General features: G+C 43.0%; 1 protein-coding gene and 1 long non-coding RNA gene across 2 annotated transcripts; one reads left to right on the top strand and one right to left on the bottom strand.

Annotated features, from left to right (window-relative positions):
- Positions 1-3,705: 3,705 nt before the first annotated feature.
- On the top strand, positions 3,706-4,362 carry LOC136489763 (uncharacterized mitochondrial protein AtMg00810-like). The gene is made up of 2 exons (XM_066486314.1): positions 3,706-3,747; positions 3,862-4,362. The coding sequence occupies exons 1-2, from the start codon at positions 3,706-3,708 to the stop codon at positions 4,360-4,362; spliced, it is 543 nt and encodes a 180-aa protein (XP_066342411.1).
- Positions 4,363-4,902: 540 nt separating this feature from the next.
- LOC136485816 (uncharacterized) lies at positions 4,903-18,864 on the bottom strand. Its single transcript, XR_010766560.1, has 3 exons — positions 18,479-18,864; positions 5,864-5,956; positions 4,903-5,252 (listed from the first exon to the last, which is right to left on the bottom strand). It is a non-coding gene; the product is annotated as an uncharacterized lncRNA (long non-coding RNA).
- Positions 18,865-22,689: the final 3,825 nt, after the last annotated feature.

Genomic DNA, 22,689 nt, shown 5'->3' with positions numbered 1-22,689 from the left:
AAGACGAGCCTTGTAACGATCTAGACTCCCATCAGACTTCCTCTTGATTTTATACACCCATTTGCACCCTATAACATTGGTTCCCCTCTGTGGTGGAACTAGGTGCCATGTCTTGTTCCTCATCAGTGCTTCATATTCAGAGTTCATGGCCTGTTTCCAATTTTTATCCTGCAGTGCATCAGCTAGATCAGTCGGTTCACCAATGCTTGCTAACATCCCGTACCTGACAGTGCCATCAGTATAAATTTTCTTCTTTTGAATGCCGCGCTGGAGCCTTGTAACCGGCCGCAAAGGAGCAGGGGCTGGAGGAGAAGGAGTTGCGACTTCTTCTGGAGGAGCAGGAGCTGCGACTTCTTCTGTACCGGCCGCAGAGGATCCACTGACAGAAATCTCCCCCGGGGTCCGTATAACGGCATCATCATCTGGTGTTGGAGACACTTCGGCGGCAGGTGATGGTGTATGTGCGGCTGATTAGCCCCCAGGCGGCTGGACCGATGCTGATCCGATCACAGAAGGCGGCCAAGAAACATCTCCGTGATCCATGCTGCTGCTTTCAACGTGTATACCTGGTGCCTGAGGCAAACTAGGGACTCCGGCAGAATTGTTAGATACATTAGGCAAATTAACAGGCAAATTAACATGTTGATCATCCAAACTACTGTCCCCTCGGATAGCCACGGAATCAGGAGATAACAGAAGAATTTCTGAGCGCAGACGAGGACCCGCATTGAGATGCATCTCGGCAAAAGGAAAGATTGTTTCATCGAATGTGACGTCTCTAGAGATATAGACACGCCCAGATGTGATGTCCAGACATTTATACCCCTTGTGAAGATTACTATAACCCAAAAAGACGCATCTCTTAGAGCGAAACTGGAGTTTATGGGCATTATATGGGCGAAGATTGGGCCAACAGGCACAACCAAACGTACGTAGAAAGGAGTAATCTGGTTTTTGACCAAAGAGACGCTCTAGAGGGGTAGTAAAATTGATGACTGCACTAGGAAGGCGATTGATGAGGTATGTGGCTGTGAGGAACGCTTCGTCCCAAAATTTTAGCGGCATGCTGGCGCCTGAAAGAAGAGCTAAACCAACTTCAACGATGTGCCGATGTTTGCGCTCGGCTGCACCATTTTGTTGATGCGCATGAGGACATGAAACTTGATGCGAAATGCCAACTTTAGTAAAAACGGAACTAAGCCTTTGATATTCACCACCCCAATCAGTTTGGATGGCTTTTATTTTGCGATCAAGCAACCTTTCAACTAGGTTCTGAAAATCATGAAATTTCTGAAAAACTTCAGACTTATGCTTAATGAGGTAGATCCAGGTAAACTTGCTGTAGTCATCAATAAAACTAACATAATACTGTTTTCTGCCAACAGACTCGATAGCTTGACCCCATACATCAGAGAACACAAGTTCTAAGGGAGCACTAGATCGACTCACTGACTTAGGATAGGGTAACTGGTGTGCCTTTGCTTGTTGACAAGCATCGCACACATGCTCATTATTGGACTCTGAAGCAAATGAAAGGCTATTATTACTAATGATGCGACGGATGACCGGGGAAGCTGGATGTCCTAGTCGTTCATGCCACCGAGACAGGGACGGTCGAGATGCTGCGAGGACTTGTTTTGGCGGTGAAGGAAGAGGATATAGCCCCCGATGACAACGACCTTTAAGCAGAGTTTTCTTGGTTGCCTGATCCTTAACCAAAAAATAAGTGGGGTGAAATTCCATGTAGGCAGAATTATCAGAAGTAAATCGATGAACTGAAACAAGATTTTTGGAAGCCTTAGGTACATGCAGAACATTTTTTAACTGGAGATTGCGGCTAGGGGAAACAATAGTAGATTGACCAACATGTTTAATTGCCATACCTGCACCGCTTGCGGTGTGGATCTGATCACCACCATTGTACTTCTCGCGCATGGAGAGTTTCTCTAACTCGCTGGTGATGTGGTCGGTGGAGCCGCTGTCGGTGTACCAGTTAGTGTCGATGTTGTATGAACTGGTCGCCGCTGCTGCATGCCTTTCTTCAGGGACAAAGTCCTCATCAAAGCGGTACCAACAACGAGCTGCAGTGTGCCCTTCCTTGAAGCACACCTGACAGATCGGTTTGTCCTGCTTCTTGCTGTTGAAGCCGCCTCCTTGCTGATTGCTCCTTTGGCTGCGACCACGACCCCCGCCATTCGGAGGACCACGGCCACGTCCACGATAGGGACCACCACGGCCACGATTATTGCCACGGCCTCTTCCACGGCCGGCCATGTTGGCCGAGTTCTGATCGCCGCCTTGAACCAGATCCATCCTGGTCTCGTAGTTGAGGAGCTGTGAATACAGCTCGTCGACAGTCACCGATTCCACCCTCGTAACGAGGGAGGTAACCAGTGACTCATATTCCGCAGGCAAACCGGTGAGTATGTACTCAACCAGCTCGTCATCAGTGATTGGTCGTCCCGCGGCCGCCATCTCATCGCTGAAACCTTTCATCTTGGTGAAATAATCGGTAGCAGATGAGTTACCTTTCTTGGTATTGGCGAGGGAGATGCGCAGGTTTACCGCGCGCGCACGGGTTTGTGAGGCAAACATGGCCTCAATCTTGGCCCATGCATCAGCCGCCGTCCTCGTCTTGGCGATGTGGCTAAGAATGCCCGGAGAGACGGAAGTGAGAAGGAAGCTGAGGATCTGCTGATCCCGTGCCTCCCATTCTTCGAACGCCGGGTTGAAGACCTTCTTGCCATTGCCATCCTTGTCATCAATCTCCTTCGCCGGCGGCGGAGAGGCACCAGTGAGATGACCGTGCAGGCGGGCACCGCGCACGGCCGAGAGCACCTGGGCTTCCCAGATGGAGTGATTGTTCCTGGTAAGCTTCTCTGTCACAGCGCCGGCCGAGAGAGGATTGCTGTTAGGGTGATGAAGATTCGAGGAAGACATGATGAGCGGCAGTTGGATCTATTAAGTGTTTATGGCTCTGTATACCATGAAGAAATACAGAGGGCAGATGGTAGAAGCGCTTGGCAAGATGATAGCCAGGGGCGCCGTTCGTGTTGATATATGTAGCACATTTACAAGGTAACAGACTCAGGAGATCACGGCATGAGAGTTCCATGTTTCTAGGATCCTATACAACAGTTTCTATCTTTAGTAACAATCCTACAATCAAGGGCTCTCATGCCGGTCTACCTAAGATCACGTTACAGGATTTACATTGACATATCACAAGCTATTTCTAACAGTTTTTCCCCACACACTATGGCTAGAGCTTGAAGAAGAAGGGAGAACAAAGCATACACACATAGTACAAGACACCAGCGTTGGCCGAAGCCCTGTCTGGGAGATGGCAAATCTGAACTCTCTTTACTGAGTTGCCGTGGTAGTCTATTTATACAACTCTATCCATCTAGTCCCAGTATAGCTGCCCTGCTGCAATAGTGACTAGATAACATACAAGGCTGACTCTGCGCCAGCCTCTGCATTTTCCTACAGTGCTGCAGGTGAGCCGTGCGGCGCCTGCACCTGCAGCGGCTATAGTATCACAGCATGGGCTTCACTACGTCCAAGTTCGATGCATCTCTGTTTGCCTACAAAGACAAAGATCGCGTCGCCTACCTGCTCCTCTACATCGATGACATCATTCTGACAGCGTCGTCTCATGAGTTGCTATAGCTCATCATGGCATGCCTCCACTCTGAGTTTGCCATGACGGATCTTGGCGACCTTCAACACTTCCTCTGCATCTCCGTGTTGCGCGACAACTCGAGGCTGTTCTTGTCATAGCGTCAGTACGCCATCGAAATTCTTCGGCGGGCTGGCGTGTCTGAATGCCATCCCACTACCACGCCTGTGGACGTGCAGAACAAGCTGTCCGCCACCATAGGCGCCCCGGTGGCTGACCCTTATGAGTACCGGAGTCTCGCCGGTTTCCTCCAGAACCTCACTTTGACACGACCTGATTTGGCATATGCTATTCAGCAGGTGTGCTTGTTCATGCATGATCCCGGCGAGCCTCACCTCGCGCTGATCAAGCGCATTCTCCGATACATCAAGGGCTCTCTCTCCACCGGTCTTCACCTGAGCATCGGACCCGTCAGCCAGCTCACCACCTACTCTGACGGTGACTGGGTGGGCTGCCTCGATACACGTCGCTCCACCTTCTGCTTTTGCATCTTCCTCAGTGACAACCTGGTGTCCTGGTACACCAAGCGTCAGAACACTGTCTCTCGCTCTAGTGCTGAAGCAGAGTACCGTGCTATCCCCCATGTCGTTGCTGGCTACGCCAGCTTCTCTAAGAGCTCCATCTACCGCTTCCCACCACCACAGTTGTCTTCTGTGACAACGTCAATGCTGTCTACATGACATCCAACCCTATTCATCACCGACGGACCAAGCACATCGAGATTGACATCCACTTCGTCAGCGAGAAGGTCGCGCTTGGTGAAGTTCGTGTCCTACATGTGCCGTCCTCGCATCAGTTCGCGGACATCATGACTAAGGGCCTGCCTGTACAGTTATTCTTTGATTGTCGGTCCAGTCTATGCGTCCGTGGACCCCTCGCTACGACTGCGGTGGTGTTAGATGTATATATATTTAGGGATCTAACTGTAATTGTACTGAGCTCCTCGCGAATATATATATATGAAAGTCACCCCTCCCTAATGGAGTGAGGTGTTCTCCCTATTGCTTTCTACAGTACGAATCCCTCCTTTCCTCCTAATCTATCTATCTACTATTATCTAATACTAGTGGCCATGCACGTGTGACACGCACGTGGAGGAAAAAATTCGTGTTAGGGAAATAAAGAAATAGATACTCATCAGTTTGTACAAATTGTAGTATATATCTGAACTACTGCTACTCAACCATGTTAGTACAAGAGACATAAGGTCAATAAATACATGCTCAGAATGTACAGACTGTAGTATGTGAACTACTGCTACTTAACTGTAATCATATCACTCTTATTAGGTTACATAAACACACAAGGAATAGGACCAATATTGATCAATGTGAAGAATAATTATCTTACTGAAACTAATGCATTGCTTGGCCATTCCAAATAACATGCGCCAGCAGCAGCCACATTTAACATCTCCAGCAAGGGCTTCACTCAGTTATTGATAGTTCCATTCACTTGAAAACGCAATGATTTTTCTTCTCTTGCATAACTTGATTGATCAAAAGAAAGCATACTTCACAATGGGATGCCAGACAAGTATTTCAAAAATAGAGATGCAGCCGCACCATTCCTGAAATATTAACTCATCTTTCTATAAAACTAAAGATTTGGATTTCTACATGGGCATGATAAGGTAGTTTTACTGATTCCACATACTATTTGGTAAGAGTACTAGATCTGCTCTTTCATGCTGAGAAGTGAGAAACACCTTAATGTCTTACAGTGCTGAACAGCAACAATAGCAACTTGTAAAAAACAGTCAGGTAAAAGCAGTAAATGAGGTAAGCTATCCAAATTGAATCAAACATATTCTATTAATGCTAAAATGAACCAACTTTTAAGTAGTTCAAGAGTGCAAGAACTACACATCACAAGGAGAGTTAGGTTCCAGGGTGAGGGAATACATTCCAGTAATCATAAGGATCTAGCCTACTGTACATGTATGCACAAAATTAGGAGCACATGATTAAAGATCAGGCAATGATCAGGGTTGCCCTGTATGCATGGCAGATCATAGGATCAGCTATGGCAACAGTAAGAAAGGAACATGCATACAGATCCACACTACAGAGCAGTACCGATAGAATTTTAACAGGAGCTAGGCTCAGGGAAAAATTCATCAAGTTAAACATTTAAGTCGATGCCAACAATGAACGGAGGAGGGGGGCAGCACATAATTACCTCCTCAACACTATTATCCTCAAAGTCGGCATTGAAGGGTTCAGAAATTTTGTCAAACATCATATCCACCACAGAATTCGAAATAATATGGACCTGAAAAGGAAACCTTATTAGTACAAAAAATAGACCTACATCATATCCACCAAGTCTTTGAAATAATATGGAACTGAAAAGGAAACCTTATTAGTACAAATAGACCCAGAAAAGTGTCCAAGCTGACAAGTTAAGCCTGCGGTCAATTTCTTTTCCCTAAACCCTAAACCCTAAACCCTAAACCCACCACCAAATTATAGAAGTTCAGCAAGCCCACAACCAATTGAATAGATGGAAAAAAAAGCTTTCCTAAAATAAACCGAAGCTATACAAAATTGCACTGAAATCTGTTTTTTCCTGGCTAAAGAATCCTGAGTAAATGTATGCACTTGTGCCCTTAAAAATTTCATGCAAACCATAAAAGTAAAGAACATTACTAATATGGCTCAGGGGTGAAACCTAAAATGTAAGTCATTACAAATTGTTGAAATCATACATACAAGCAAAAAGATAATTAAGATGCACTCTACCAATGGCAACCATCGGGTAGTCCATGATTCCAATGTCCAGCAAACATTTTACAAACTGACCTTTTTGTATCTATTCAAAATCTGCTTAATTTTCACCAAAGTCTAATTCCTTTTTCAAAAGTGTAAAACTGCTGAAAAGAGCATCATAATCATAAGGAGACAAAAAAATTGAAGCTTCCAGTGGAGTAGAATTATAACATGGTGGAGTTCAATTTGCTTTAAGGACATTAGCTGACATATTTTTTTGATAAGATCTAGGATGCATATGTTTTTGAATTTTCATAACATGGGCATGAGTGGCATGTTTCTGGGATCCAATTGGCCATGTGGCACTGAGTTGCAATGGTCAACTTAGAAGTATGGCTTTCATGGTTGATCCTTGACTCCCACTATGCTGAACCTAACAAGTGGCTATAGTAGATCTCTGTAAGTCACAAGTGTTTCTAAATCCCAGCTACAAGTGTCTCATAAATCTCTCCAACTGTGACGGATTCATAGGCTCTGAAGGGACCGTGACGCCTAAGAGGGGGGGTGAATTAGGCAACTTAAAAATTCTAACTCTAAACTATGGCCTCTTTTTCTAACCTTAGCAAAACCTATGCAAAAGATAAACTATCTAAATGTGCAACTACGGTTTTGCTAGTGTGTTGCTATCTCTACCGCAAACGTAGTAAAGTAATCAATGTAAATGCGGAAGCTAAAGAGCAAGGTAGAGATATGCAAACTCCCGTCGACGACTCCGGTATTTTTACCGAGGTATCGAGAAGCGCGCAAGCTTCCCCCTAGTCCTCGTTGGAGCCCCTCGCAAGGGCCAAGCTCCTGGTCGGGTAACTCCGTGGAAAGCCTCGGGCCTTTCCCACGCGCAAGTGGGTCTCCGACGTGCCTTCCGGCAAGCCTCTCCCGGATGCTCCCTGCCGTCTTCACTATCAAGCTTCCGGCCGAAACGCCGCGGGCCTTGTTCCCTCCAATACACGGTGGCGGCCACACCACAAACGCGGTTGGTGTGATCTCGCAAGACTTCAAGCCCCTCCGATGTACAACAATGGTGCTCGCAAGCACCGGGTGGTAAGAGGTATGCAAACCTCACTAAACACTAGGCCTAAACCAAGAGCAAGCGCATAAGCGGTGGTCTAATCAACCTAAGCACTTCGCAAAGCACCTACGCTAATCACCTGATGAAACACTAAGCACTATGCAAGTGGAGATCACTAAAATGGTGTATCAACACCCTTGGTATGTTTCCTCAGCTCCACCCACCTCAAATGGCCGGTTGGGGGTTGTATTTATAAGCCCCACTGAGAGAGTAGCCGTTGGGGTCGAACTCCTGCAATTCTGCTACTGACCGGACACTGAATCGTCCTGACCGGACGCGTCCGGTCGTCTCGGCCGTTGAGCCGGCAACGTGCTGATCGGACGCTGGCCAGCGTCTGGTCGCCTGCCACCGGACGCGTCCGGTCGCAGATTTGCCGCTATGGAACCTCTCTGTACTCGATCGGACGCTGCTGTCCTGCATCCGGTCGGTTGTCGCCAGCGTCCGGTCCAGTGTCCGGTCGCCTGTCTGCCGAGCCACTTGCCCAGCATCCGGTCGCAGCGTCCGGTCGCTTGTCCAGCGTCCGGTCCAGCATCCGATCACCACAGTGAGCTCATTTCTTCGCGATCTTGCATACGGCTTGGTTCCAATCTTCATGCTTGGACTTTGCTTGATCTCTTGGGTCTTCTCTTTTGCCCCTAAGGTCTTGCTTGAGGTGTTGATCATCGGATCATCACGTTGCCTTCGTCCAAGTTACCTCTTGCACCCTATTGAACTACAAAACAAACACTTGCAAATTCATTAGCTCAATTTGGTTGTGTTAGTCATCAAACACCAAAATCCAAAGTAAATGGGCCTAGGGTCCATTTTCCTTACAATCTCCCCCTTTTTGGTGATTGATGCCAACACGACCAAAGCAAGCAAATAATAAAAAAAATTAAATTTAAAAACTATCTACTTGCTAGGATGCACTGCAAAGGGCAAGGTTATATGATGCTAGAATATCCTACTTAGATACTAATTGAAGACCATCTTGCCCTTGCAAATGTCCCCATGTGGCATTGTGGATTTAAGCCTGCTTCCTACAAATTTTACCATTACTTAGACTAATCCATAATCCACTTTCCTCCCTTTCTCGGACCATTACCACTTGTAGACATCAACTTGATGCTTGCCTTTGGTCCTTCAAATTCTCCCCCTTTGGCATCAAACACCGAAAAGGAAGACATTAGTAGCACAAGGGAGGGTCAAATTTCATGATCCTTTGTGTATAGAGTGAAATGGATCACAAAATTTGACTCTCACATTATATAGACTAAGCTCCCCCTGAATGTATGCATACATATGGTAGAAAGCAAAGCATATGCATAATTTGCAATTTATTGCACAAGAGAGTTTAATCTATATAATGTACGGAGAAAGCATATAAATATGAAATGAAATCAACATGATGATGCCAATTGAAGAATGATGCTTAACTCCGGGGACTCCAATTTCCTTACAATGAGACTACTACACATGTGATAGGTTTGAAAAATTGATACCATTTGAAAAAGTGTTAGTCTCAAAGCATCCAAGTTGTAGAATTACTCCCCCTAAATATGTGCACACAAATGTAGAATACTTTGTAGAAATCATGCACATTGATTTTAGAATCAAAAATACCACTTGAAAGATGACATCTCATGAATGTGAGAATCATTTTCAAAAAGATATCCGGGAGAGATTATCTACAATTTGGACTTTGGCACATATTAGATGAACAATAGTAAGACAAGCTATGTGCCGTGCTCCTAAATAATTTTAAACCATGTAGGATTGCTCCAAGGAATAAGAATGTAACCGAGAAAGCCTACCATATAAAATACCTTGTGTATTCATGACAAAGGATATAAGCATGTAAATGCAAACCTAGGCATGAAGAGTAACTAGATGCTTAAAGATACAAATTGTAGGAAAATCTAATTGCAAGATGTACCAATTAAAAAGTAATAACATCTAGTTACCTAACATGGGAAGGGGAATTTGGGTCCATAGTATTCACTAACCCACTTCGTAATGATTTTGTCCATCATGATGCACCCCATGAAATGCACCCATACTTTGCCAAGTCTCCAAATTCTTCGAAGTCCATTGGACTTCTCACTTCCCTTTCGGGATCCAAACCTTCTTGGTGCTTTTCATGTTGGAAATGATTTCCTTTGGCACCCAAAAGCGTTTGACCCCATTGTTGGCTTGCTTGTTCACCTTGATGGCCACCACCTTGTCATTTTTCTTCTTCTTCAAGAGATAAGGTGTGGAGGCCTTCTTGTCCACCTTGTTGGTGTAGGTGTTTGAGAGCTTGCTTGTTTGCTTTTTCTCTTTCTTCTTTGCTCCTCCCCCATTCTTCACCTTGCACTCATAGGACTTGTGACCTTCCTTGTGGCACACGTAACAAACCACAGTTTGTCCTTCATCAAGCTTCTTCACTCCCTTGATGGTGTTATCTTGATGAAGTTGGGTTTGCTTCGCCTTGCCTTTTACTTGAGTCAAGTCCTTGGTGAGGCGAGCTACTTTTTGCTTGAGTTGCTCATTCTCCTTTGCAACCTCTTGTGTGCATGTATCTATAACAACTTTCTCAACACAAACTTGGTTGCACAAAGGTGAGTCTAAACATAAATCATTACAAGAAGTAGAGGCATCCTTTTTAGACAAGTTAAAGATAAAACTTTTCTTTTTAGATGCCTTGGTGGGGGTTGCGCTAACGGCTTCAAGATTGGCAACTTTATTGGTTAGCTCATCACAATATTTGCACATGGTTTCCATTTTAGCAAGCAAACTATTATATGCTTCTTGTGAGCTAGCTAACTTTTCTTTTAATTTTTCATTTTTCTTTACAAGTTGGTCATCATTGATTGTGCATGCATTTGTTGTTGCACTAGCCTCAAGTTTCTCAATTTTAGTAGATAGTTCAACATTGAGATTAGCAAAGTTCTCATATTGTTCAAGCAAGGTTTTGTATGCTTTTTGTGAACTATCTAGATTTTCTTTTAAACTTTTGAGCTTCTTTTGTTGACTAATGCAAGCTTTAGCATAATTAAGATTTTCTTGCACAATTTCATGATAAGAAGGCATATCATCATCACTATCACTCTCACTAGAGGAAGAGCTTTCGTTACCTCGTGCCATAAGGCACACACGAGAAGAGCTTGATGATGAGTGCTTGCGGCCTCGCCTCTTGTGATGGGGTTCTTCTTCACTTGAAGAATCATCCCATGACCTTATTGATGTGAGAGCTTGATTCTTGCATGCCTTCTTCTTTGTCTTGGGTGTGGGCTTGTTTGGACAAACTTCCACAAAGTGCCCCAACTCGTCGCATCCATAGCATCCTCTCTTTCTTTGCTCATTTCTTTGATTTGTGAAAATGAAATCTTGGATTTGGATGGGCACACCCTTGACATTTAGCCTTTGGATCATCTTCTCCACCTTGTTGATAAGTTTGATTGATTCTTCATCAAGGTCGGAGGTGGAGGAGGAAGATTGATCATCATCACTTGAATCTTCTTCATCATCATCATCATCGTCATCTTCTTCTTCATCTTCACTTGAGGAGCTTGAGCTTGAGCTTGAGCTTGTCTCAACTTGCTTGCCCTTTATCTTCTTTTTCTCGCTACATGCGAGAGCCTTGCCTTTGCTTGATGAAGAGGCTTCTTCTTGACCCATCTTATGTGACATTTCAAATGCCACTAACTTGCCAATGACTATGCCCGGGGTCATGTTGCTCAAGTCCTCCATGTTGTGAAGGATGGTGATGATGCTTGCATATTTCTTTTGTGGTAGTACGGAGATGATCTTCCTCACAATGTCCGCATCATCTAGCTTTAATAATCCTATAGAATGGAGCTCATTGATAATTAGATTCAAACGAGAATACATATCACGAACAAGCTCATCATCATTCATAGTAAAGGAATCATAGTTTTGCTTTGCTAGACAATGTTTTTGCTCACGGACATTGCTTGTGCCGTCATGGAGCTCTTGGAGTTTTAACCAAATTTCATGTGCCGTATTTAAAGTGAATACTTGGTTAAAAACATCCATACTAAGTGATTCAAACAAGCAATTTTTAGCTCTAGCATTGAAGTGCATTTCTTTTTCATCACTCTTTGTGGGTTTTTCGAGATTCTTGATGGGTTTCATCCCATCACAAGTGACTCTCCATACACCCAAATCAACCGCCTTAAGGTGACAAGCCATTCTAGCTTTATAGTACGGGAAGTTAGTGCCGTCAAAGTGCGGAGGCCTAGTGGTATCCATCCCAACCACTCTAAATAGCGTCGGCTCAACGGCGGTTAAGCCAAAGGTCTAAATTGAGCCAACCGGCTCTGATACCAATTGAAGGGACCGTGACGCCTAAGAGGGGGGTGAATTAGGCAACTTAAAAATTCTAACTCTAAACTATGGCCTCTTTTTCTAAACTTAGCAAAACCTATGCAAAAGATAAACTATCTAAATGTGCAACTACGGTTTTGCTAGTGTGTTGCTATCTCTACCGCAAACGTAGTAAAGTAATCAATGTAAATGCGGAAGCTAAAGAGCAATGTAGAGATATGCAAACTCCCGTCGACGACTCCGGTATTTTTACCGAGGTATCGAGAAGCGCGCAAACTTCCCCCTAGTCCCCGTTGGAGCCCCTCGCAAGGAATCCCTCTCAAGGGCCAAGCTCCCGGTCGGGTAACTCTGTGGATAGCCTCGGGCCTTCCCCACGCACAAGTGGGTCTCCGACGTGCCTTCCGGCAAGCCTCTCCCAGATGCTCCCCGCCGTCTTCACTATCAAGCTTCCGGCCGAAACGCCGCGGGCCTTGTTCCCTCCAATACACGTGGCGGCCACACCACAAACGCGGTTGGTGTGATCTCGCAAGACTTCAAGCCCCTCTGATGTACAACAATGGTGCTCGTAAGCACCGGGTGGTAAGAGGTATGCAAACCTCACTAAACACTAGGCCTAAACCTAGAGCAAGCGCATAAGCGGTGGTCTAATCAACCTAAGCACTTCGCAAAGCACCTACGCTAATCACCTGATGAAACACTAAGCACTATGCAAGTGGAGATCACTAAAATGGTGTATCAACACCCTTGGTATGTTTCCTCAGCACCACCCACATCAAATGGCCGGTTGGGGGTTGTATTTATAAGCCCCACTGAGAGAGTAGCCGTTGAGGTCGAACTCCCGCAATTCTGCTACTGACCGGACACTGAATCGTCCTGACCGGACGCGTCCAGTCGTCCCGACCGTTGAGCCGGCAACATGCTGATCGGACGCTGGCCAGCGTCCGGTCGCCTGCCACCGGACGCGTCCGGTCGCAGATTTGCCGCTCTGGAACCTCTCTGTACTCGATCGGACGCTGTTGTCCTGCATCCGCTCGGTTGCCGCCAGTGTCCGGTCCAGTGTCCGGTCGCCTGTCTGCCGAGCCACTTGCTCAGCGTCCGGTCGCTTGTCCAGCGTCCGGTCCAGCATCAGGTCACCACAGTGAGCTCATTTCTTCACGATCTTGCATACGGCTTGGTTCCAATCTTCATGCTTGGACTTTGCTTGATCTCTTGGGTCTTCTCTTGTGATCCTAAGGTCTTGCTTGAGGTGTTGATCATCGGATCATCACGTTGCCTTCGTCCAAGTTACGTCTTGCACCCTATTGAACTACAAAACAAACACTTGCAAATTCATTAGTTCAATTTGATTGTGTTAGTCATCAAACACTAAAATCCAAAGTAAATGGGCCTAGGGTCCATTTTCCTTACAGTCTCAAACCGCTTAAAGGCATGGTGACATAATAGACTTAGGTATTTCCTTGCTGATACAGACGATACGCACCATCTGTTAAGACTTACTCATGCCTGGATCCAGTTGTTTTTTTCCCTAATAACTAATATTTCTGTATCTATGTCATAGATTATAGTAGCTGATGGAAAATATAATGGACTAAATGAGGCAGTTTTTGCAGTAAAATGGACTGCATTATGCATGACAGCTGAATGGCTCCCATATCTTAGATTTTAATGAAATGTACAAACTATTCTAGAACCAACAGCTATTTGTATCAAGATAATTCAAAAGGTCAGCCTCCAACAAAGAATTCAATAATCTTAAGTTCCTCCGCATTTCTCTCACAACTAAAAAGACTAAAGAGTGGACATATTTTCGTGCCACAATCGAACTTGGGGTCGTCGGTCTGCCTCCATGCGTTTCCTTCTCCGCACGCTCCCTTGCTCAACCGCTCGCGCGGTGGGCCCGGTCTCATGCGATCTCCCCTCCCCCGCACGACGATCCCGTGATAGATGGCGTCGCAGGATCGCTCGCTTCCCCGAGCGACGACCCCGCATCCAATCACGCAGCACCCGGCGTCGATCCCTCTCCCCCGCGCCTCGCTAAACGATCCCACCTGGCCACCCTGCCCAGATCCTTCACGGTCGTGCTATACTGCAGCCTCTCCACGGCCGGCCCCGATAAGATCACCCGCCCGCGCCATCATCAGGCCCTGTCCCCGCCGGATCCCCACCACAGTGAAGGGGATGCAGCGGCAGTGCATAGTCCATGCACGTGCCGCCCCAGTGCGTCCACGCGTTCAACACTGCCGGCCTACCTGCGGGACAATGAGTGCATCCACCGCCACTACCGCTGCGAGTGGCTGCTCCCGCAAGTGCTACTCTCCGCCTTCTCCATCCACAATGAGACCCTCAATGTCTGAATGTACGGAAACTCTCTCTGCCCTACCCTCCTTAATTAATGGTTCTATATATATTGTTGTTTGTTCCAATTGATGTTAGCTACGTTGGGAGGAACGGGATATCGATTTTGGCCGTGACTCTGATTGCAATGCGTTCAATTGTTTGGTACATGAGATTTCTGGGCGTTTATTTCCTGCTTGTGCATAATCCTTGTGTATGTTTCAGAATTAAGATTCATTATTATGGATTGGCGAAATATATTGAATTTTGTAGTTTCATTCTTTTAGCTGGTTCAGGAACACGTTTGGAATCAGAAAGGTCAGCTTACGGTCTTTGTTCTTTTGGTTCTTTTGCCAACACTCTCACGGTGCAACTGGTCAGCACCAAGGTTTTTATTTTCGGAAATTAAAATTTATCGGGGGTTACAGATAAAGAGGATAAACATGATATATCGGAAATATCGGACCAAATTCAAATAAAATTTAATTTGAATTTAAGTAAATTTAAATAAATTTAAACAAAATTTGTACGAAAAAGATAGATATTTCCTTATCGACACCTACGGATAAAGAGGATATATCGGAAATATCAGGAGATTTCGGCCGATATTGGAAACCATGGTCAGCACAACACGCCAAAGAAGCGGTTGACTGAGCCAGCCCGGGTTCGAGTCACGGCACCATCTGCTTAAAAGATGAAAATCAGGGGGACGTCTCTCCCCGTGGTCAATTTTTTTTTTTTTTTGCATGTTGTTGAATGCAAGTACATCAACCAGTTCAGAGAAAGCAGGACACCGACTTAACTTAGCATCCCTCCTACTCAATTTTAAGTCTTCCTTCAGGTCAGTTAATACCTTTCCATCAGGTTCAGCATAACATTCAAAAAAATCAGATAAGTTCAGAGTTAACATTCAAACAATTGCGCTGCTCCAGGCTGTCCTAGCCAACCTGCAGGAAGTCTTCCTTGGCACCAAGGTCGTCGTGCTCTTTCTCATTGTCCTGCTCACCATCGCTGTCCAATGCACACACTTTGGCTAGGTATGTAGTATGTGTGTCATGTTACACTTCATTCTAAATTAAAAAAATTTGGTGTTTGCGTAGGGGTCCTTGGTTGTGGGTTATGTTACAGTGATTTTTTTTGTTCGTTGACTCTGCAAATTGTGAAATTTATTTGTTGGTCTAATCCAATTCAACAATGAGGCAGGAAGGTAAATTGAGGTGTGATGTTAACTTCCTTCTTCTAAATGTTCAACGATGCTTTCTTGTACTGAAATATTTGCCTTAGATTTGGTTAGCTGAGATGAGATATAGCTGAATATTCCTTGTTGTTAGCTGTTTGCTTGCTTCTGGTAACCGCAGGGAGAAATTATTATTGTGGGCTAACCTATTCATCATTAACTAAAAATGGGTCGCATTATGTGTTGCTTTGCATGTTGTAACACTAATATTTTCCATCTTTAAGGATTAGTACTAGAGTTTCATTGATTATTACTAGAAATTCATCCGTACTTCAGTGGTTCAGAGAAATTTAGTAATTTTGCATTTTAGCCAACTTGTCCCTATTGTTCATCTCCCTCCCACCGTCCCCTGCTTCCCATCCACCTCCCTCCCCTGCTTCCCCAGCTGCTCCAGGAATAATCTCATCATCATCAGTTCCATCTCCTTCATCAATTGATTGGGTTCCTCGAGCCGGCAACAATTCTCTACAACTCTGTTCACTGCCCATGAGTATTGCCATGAGCATTGTGCTGATTGAGTGAGTGACTGAGGATAAGGCCAGCAGGATTTATATCAGATTGGAGAGTTGAATCTTAAAATTGATTTTGATATAAATGGTATGCCCAAATAGAAGAACATGGTTATAGAATTTTTGATAAGCTCGCATCCTCTTAATATCTGTTGTCTGAAAGTCTGCAATTCTGATATTGTTGGTAAATAAATTGTCAAATATATTGTTTTACCCAGCCCACTTAGACTGTAATATTTTTATTAGTTTATATCTCTAACTGTATGATTTCGCCATTCCCCTGTCTTCGATTGGTGTCAGCACTTCATATGGGCAGTGACTTAAAAGATAAGGCTTTAAATTCTTTTTTTCCCTCAAAAAATAATTTGTAGCCTACGTGTTTTTTCCAATGGTCAGGATGAAGACTTCTACTTGGTAGATCCTCATGAAATGATATATTCTTTGATTCTTTTTTCATCAATAAAGATTTGGAAGTCGAGGAAAAAGTGTCTGGTGTGGATTAGCCAAATAGAACCTGTAGATTTTGATAAACAGAGTATATTCTTCAGTCAGTTTGTTGCAGCTGTCGCATCTCATATATGGATATTATGTTGCATCTCACTTTCGTTCCCTGATTGATAATCATTCCCTTTCATATTGATTCAAATGTGGCGATTTCAGTTTGCAACATTAAGTTTGTGTGACACTCAAATTCTTTCATGCAGATGGCATCTTCAGAACACACTGCGTGTCGCATCCCATTCAAAGATATATCCAACACCAACAATGAAAGTGGACCAACGACATCCAATTTGCAACCAGATGACACAGACCCAAAAGAACCCAAGAGGCAAAGGGCTTGGGACGCGTATGCAAACATGCCTCAAGATCGAAAGGAGAGGTTACTAAAAAAACGTCGAGAAGATTATCATCGAAAGAAAGCTCAAGCTCTCCATACAAATGAAGATTCACAACCCACAATCCCACTCCTTGCTGAAGGTTACTAGACTTTTTAACGCATATTATGTCTACAGGCATCCTCAGTAATGTTGAGCAGTGCGACACCTCAAGAGTAGAAAATATGGTTCCAGATGAGAATGTTGATTGGTTGCACAGAAATGATTCATACAACATGCCACATGCAACAAAGACCTCCCTTCAAGTGTTGGGTACCGCGTACAATTGTCCGGTGAATATCATTGTACACATATGCTATTTCATAAAGCGGATATGCTACATTTGTTTTAACTATTGAATTTCATTTCTACAAGTCATGTATTTCAATTCAGCTTCATGGACATATATTTCAATTCTGTTTAATTGATTGGGAGTAATCTCTATTGACATACACCGAAGCATGTTTGATTTAGCTAGCACCTCCAAGTAAATATAATATGATCAAATATACATAAATATTTACAGAAACCTCCTTTGATTTGTATATGAGGAAATGCTAGCAGAAATTAGCCTTTATTCAGCAAATACCACATTAGTTGGTGATTGTGCCGTCACGACACCCTCATCCAATAATTCATGTACGATGAAGTTAACAAACGAGCAGCGTAAAGCTAAGTGTGCCAGGGAAAGAGAGCACTATGCATGTATGACACCTGAGCAAAGAGAGGCTAAATGTGCACGTCAAAAAAAATGCACAATTGCCGAACTCAGGAGCAGATTGATGCAAAAAAAAAACGTAGAAGGGTATCAAATATGATGGCTGAGCAAGCACAGGCAAAGCGAGATAAGAAAAGGATGGAAAGGCATTGTTGGCGCAACACTCTGAACAGCGATTCCATTGGGGGGCAGTTGCTAAATGGCTCCGTTACTGTACTGGTTTTTCGATTGTGGTCCTCTCTCTTCAATTGGATTAGTGATGATGTAAAAAAAAGTTAAAAACCAACAATGTCTCTCCATCACATTTTTTTTAAAAAAAAACATAGTGCTTAGTCAACAAAAATGCGGCGGTGCATTGCCTATTTGTTAATTATCTGAGTCACCATCACCTATTGTTAATTACCTATTAAGTTATGGTTACTTTGCTGTTTAATGTTACCTATCGCATTATTGTTTTTTCTTAACAATACAACACGTTCATGCTCAAATTATGAGGGCATTATTTGTTACTGTTACAACGCACGGAAAGGTCTGTATAGAGTTGGTGAGCATGTGACGCCGTGCTCAACATGGCCGTGTTAATTTCACGAAATTTGCCTTTTGGATTAAATATCACTTTAACATCAGTATTTAATATTTATTAACTTATCGTGCGATCCGTGTGGTTTTAGTATAAAAGTTTAGTTGTCCCGTAGCCACGCACGGGCACGCTACCTAGTCACATTTAATTGACAAAAACAACTAATTATGATGATCATCAATCAATTCATAAAAATCACATCGTTCTTCCCTGTAATGAATCATCACTTTTTCCATGGCCACATTGAACATAGCAACTCCCTACACAGTTGATCTAAATTCGAAACCCTGTGAATGTATGAGAATTCAGAGACTATAAACTAAACAATACCAACTCTACTTCCGGATCCTGCCCACGAGGAGAAAATCATCCAAGGATGTTGGGGCAGTAGTACGTACCCTTATTGTGACAGAACCAGAAGAGGATGGACTCGCCGAACTGGTAGGCCTTGGCGCGGGAGTCGCGGCCGCCCCACTGGTTCTCCACCGCCATCTGCAGCGCCGTCCACCGCCCGGACGCCAACCTCGCCGTCGGTCCCGCACCCGCCTCCATCATCGGCACGCGCGGCGGACGCGAGGAGGAGCAGCGGCACGACACCCCCGGTGATCTCATGGCAGTGGACGACGCGAGAAGAAGGAAGCGTGGACATCGGGGCGGCCTCTTGCGCTGTGGCGAGGACGACGATGGATGGGGAGGAAGGGATAGCAGATTGGGAGAGGATGAGGGAGAGCGTTTGGGAGCGATGGAGGCGCCGTACAGGAGGGAGCGTGGCAGCTCCCGAAAGTTCGCGACCCAGGGAGAAGGGACGATGGAAACAAATCAAAGAACCAGGAGGGGCGGGTACCGGTGGGTGGGTAGGAAAATTATCGATGAAAAAAAACCTGACGCTGAGTTGTCCGCTAGAGATAGATAGTTGTCAATGTAAAAAAGTTTCCGCCAGTTTTTGATCGGGACCGCTTGTAAGATCAGGGTGGGAGATTTAGATACGTTGGATTTGAGTTTAAAGTTGATGTAAGGGAGGAAAATTAAGGCGGGTATAAAATATTTGGGTGAGAGGATATTTTCATTTCCTTATAGTATAGAATAGTATAGATTTATAGTATAGATAGATAGGTTTTCTTTTGCTGGTCGGTCAGTCTACACTTGGTCAAGCGTTTTTTATTTTTGTTCGGTCTGGTTTTCTTTTCCACACGTACGCTTCGTCTTTTGTTCGATTGCTCAATATATTTTTTTTCAGTTCTTTTTGTAAGTACCTCGTTCCTATTTTGTTTTGTCATGTTTTTTTCCGCACGCTATCTGGTCTGTCCGTTCAATATTTTTTAGTATCTGGCGTTTCCTCTGTTCCGATTTGTTCGGTCCATTTTTTCTTCATGCTATCTGGTCATAATCATTGGCAGGCAGGTTGGTCATTGACACGTCCACAACTATAACACCATAAATACCAACTTTAATTAGCTTTTACAATTACATATTTTATGGAGTTTTAAAGACGATAGTATGAAAAATAAAGTTATGATATATTTATCAGTAAATATTTTTATGCTTTGCAATGAAAAAAAATCTATTAAGATTATATATTTTAATTTGATACATACTTATACGACATTGTCCTATTACTACAAACAAAGGTTAACTTATATATTATGGATGCATGATTGTCAAAAAAATAGATTATTGCTTTTAAATTTTACTGTTAGATAGGATAAAATATAAATACATATACATTTTCTGCCGCTGTTTTTATAAATATCTGTTTTTCCCGTTGCAATGCACGGGCATGTTTGCTAGTAATAAATAAACTACAAACCTTATGATAAGCCCATGGCTCCTCGAGTTAATATTGCAGCTCCAGTTTATTTATCAGGTAAAAATATGGAAACCCCTTATTTGACAAAGATTGGATTTTATTTGTCGAGTTATTCCTTGTCGAGCCGCTGCTCGTGAAGACCTAGTTGGTGTTTCCGGATCCTTGTGAATTTATGCGACCACACACGAAGTGCTCTGTTATGGTATTCTCAAATGACCGTGAGCCCTTCATTTATTGAGATCGTACGATTAGAATCATATTTTACTTTCTAAGTGGTTAATAGACTAAATAAATATTTAATTAATTTCTTATTTTGGAAAATAGGAGAAATAAGGAAAGTTTTAGACATAAAGATATTTTTTAGATCTAATATATTTGATGCATACTATATCTATTGAATGTGCTAAATCTTTTTGTTTTTTAACTTTTGATAGGACATAATTTAGCTAGCATACATAAAGTACCTATTTTTTATGCAAGTAACGCTGCTGTACGAACGTTCCCAAAACATACTAAATTGTGTACGTGCCAAGGACGTGTCCAACATACATGAACCTCTACGCGTGTACACGAAATTTTACATGGCCACTTTACATACTTAATATATATACATGACAGCTACGTGTTTTATTAAAAGGACCTCTAAATTATGCAACATAGTTCAAATCGAGTTAGCATAATATACACACGCGATTACGTAACGTGTTAGCGTGTAACATATTTCAGATTGCCAAAATTCAAAGCTCAATTAATTTGTTAGTTATTGATTTATTCATGTATTTTTTTGACCGAGTATATTATATCAAAATAAACTAAAATATATAAAATAACATCTTCCATATATAAATAGACTAAAGTATTTACTAAGGTATATATTACGTCCAAAAACATTATAGTTTAGTGTATATGTACAAGTATATATTAATAGAAAATAAAACAATACTAAAATACTAGTGTATTCACGTTAAGCCCCACTAATACACAATGGGGATATAGTCCGCCAGGCTAAAAATAATAATTTATGATTCGTGGGACTTGAATTCAAGATCTCCTGCATTGTCTCGTGTGTATCTGACCAACCTACCAACACAACCTATAAAACTTTAGATGTGATGCTTTCCTTTTGAATTAACCTATGGTGGACCTTTACTCCGGGTTGGTAACACCGACCAGAACTAAAAGGTTCTACATTAGTCCCGGTTGGTGTTACTAATCGGGACTAATGTCTCAGGACTATTTAGCTCGGATTGGTAACACCAATCGGGACTAAAAGTCATCCCACGGCCTTGAAACTTGGACCTGGAACTAATGCCCACATTAGTCTTAAGCCTATCTCAAACCGGGACTAATAATTAATGTGTTGAACTGAAGGTCTTTTTTCTACTAGTGCCCAAAAGAAAGGGCTCGTCCGCAGGTGAAACGAAGGCACCATGAAGATAAAAAAAACGAAGGTGCTATGCTGGATTTTCTCTTCCGTGGCATGAGAATTTGATTATGTTTTTTCTATTCCTAGATGAATTAATTAATTAATTAACTCAAAACACTAAAAAATCAATTGATCAGATTTACTTGAGATATTTGGGACTCCAAACAGCTTCAAATAAAAATCTTTTCAGCAGAAAATTGTATGTTGTATTGAGAACTAAAATTTATATATTCCATGTCAACATCTCAGTTGTTTGAAAAAATTTATAATTTAAATTTCAATATCCTGAACTGAAAAAAAATATTTCTGAACTCTAAACAGTTTTAAATGAAAAGCTTTTCAACTATAAATCTCTAGATTGCATCTAGTCTACAGCTCTGATAATTTTTTTTTATCCAAGTTTATATAAAAAAGTTATGAATTATTTTTTGATGCAACTATTTATAGAGATGGGCCTCTAATGGGTCTGCCTTTGTAAATCAACTTTTGGAGACGGGCACTTAGAGTGGCTGTCTCTGAAAATCATCGATCATCGAAGGCGTCTTAAGATGCCCACCTCTAAAAATCGATTTACAGAGATGGGTATCTTAGTTAAGACGACTGCCTTCGTTAATCGATGATTTTCTGAGATGGACACCTTAGAACGTCTGCCTCCATAAACGATTTTCAAAGGTAGGCATTTTCCAGGCTATTTATGGAGACGATCGCTAGCTGTGCCCGCCTCCATTGTCTCCGTGATTGCATCAAGCATATGGCGTGTACCTAACAAAAAATCATTCTTGCTAAGAAGTATATACTTGGAAATACATTAAATTTCTGTGAATAAGGAATCCTCTGGATGGTGGAATAAATTTCATTGTGTGACTATACGTTATCTACACGTAGGTTTCGGGATGTTTGGCGTGTATACTAAGTCAACCATGTTGAATCTATAGGACAACATTGACCGAAGCGGACAGGAAAAGGGAACTGACAAAGTTGCTGCTGTAATTCAATCATCATTCATTACATATATTGGATTTCTGATGCGCTAGTACAACCTGTAGTATAGGCAAAGCCGTCTTAAACCCTGTCGACAGTTCAATCAAAGGCAGAAGTGACTCCTCTGCATGATATCACCATGAATTATTGTTAGCAAGCAGCCAAGCAGGGGAGGCCCCTGTGAACCGAGTCATGGTCTCCTTAGTCGTCAGTCTAGGAGGAGGCTAGTTTCTCTGATCTAGTACTCTCGTGCACTAATAGTCGGTGAGCGCATACAGCTTTAGCGTGAGTACATCATCACAAGGATGGAAGACAACTAACAGTTCCCTAGAAAGACGCGTTTCGTGGAGCCCTGAATTTATACCCTTCCTCTACATGCAGCTATGAATTATTGT

Source organism: Miscanthus floridulus, chromosome 10, assembly GCF_019320115.1.
Source record: "Miscanthus floridulus cultivar M001 chromosome 10, ASM1932011v1, whole genome shotgun sequence".
Classification (NCBI taxonomy): domain Eukaryota; kingdom Viridiplantae; phylum Streptophyta; class Magnoliopsida; order Poales; family Poaceae; genus Miscanthus; species Miscanthus floridulus.
Note: the sequence above shows the minus strand (reverse complement) of the source record. Positions and strands in the feature narration are given on the sequence as shown.

What these genes read in the sequence shown, in the direction of transcription:
- LOC136489763 (XM_066486314.1), top strand. Translation starts at nt 3,706, where the DNA reads ATGACGGATCTTGGCGACCTTCAACACTTCCTCTGCATCTCC. An exon ending in AACACTTCCTCTGCATCTCC is followed by an intron (nt 3,748 to 3,861) that starts GTGTTGCGCGAC and finishes GTGGACGTGCAG; the next exon opens with AACAAGCTGTCCGCCACCAT.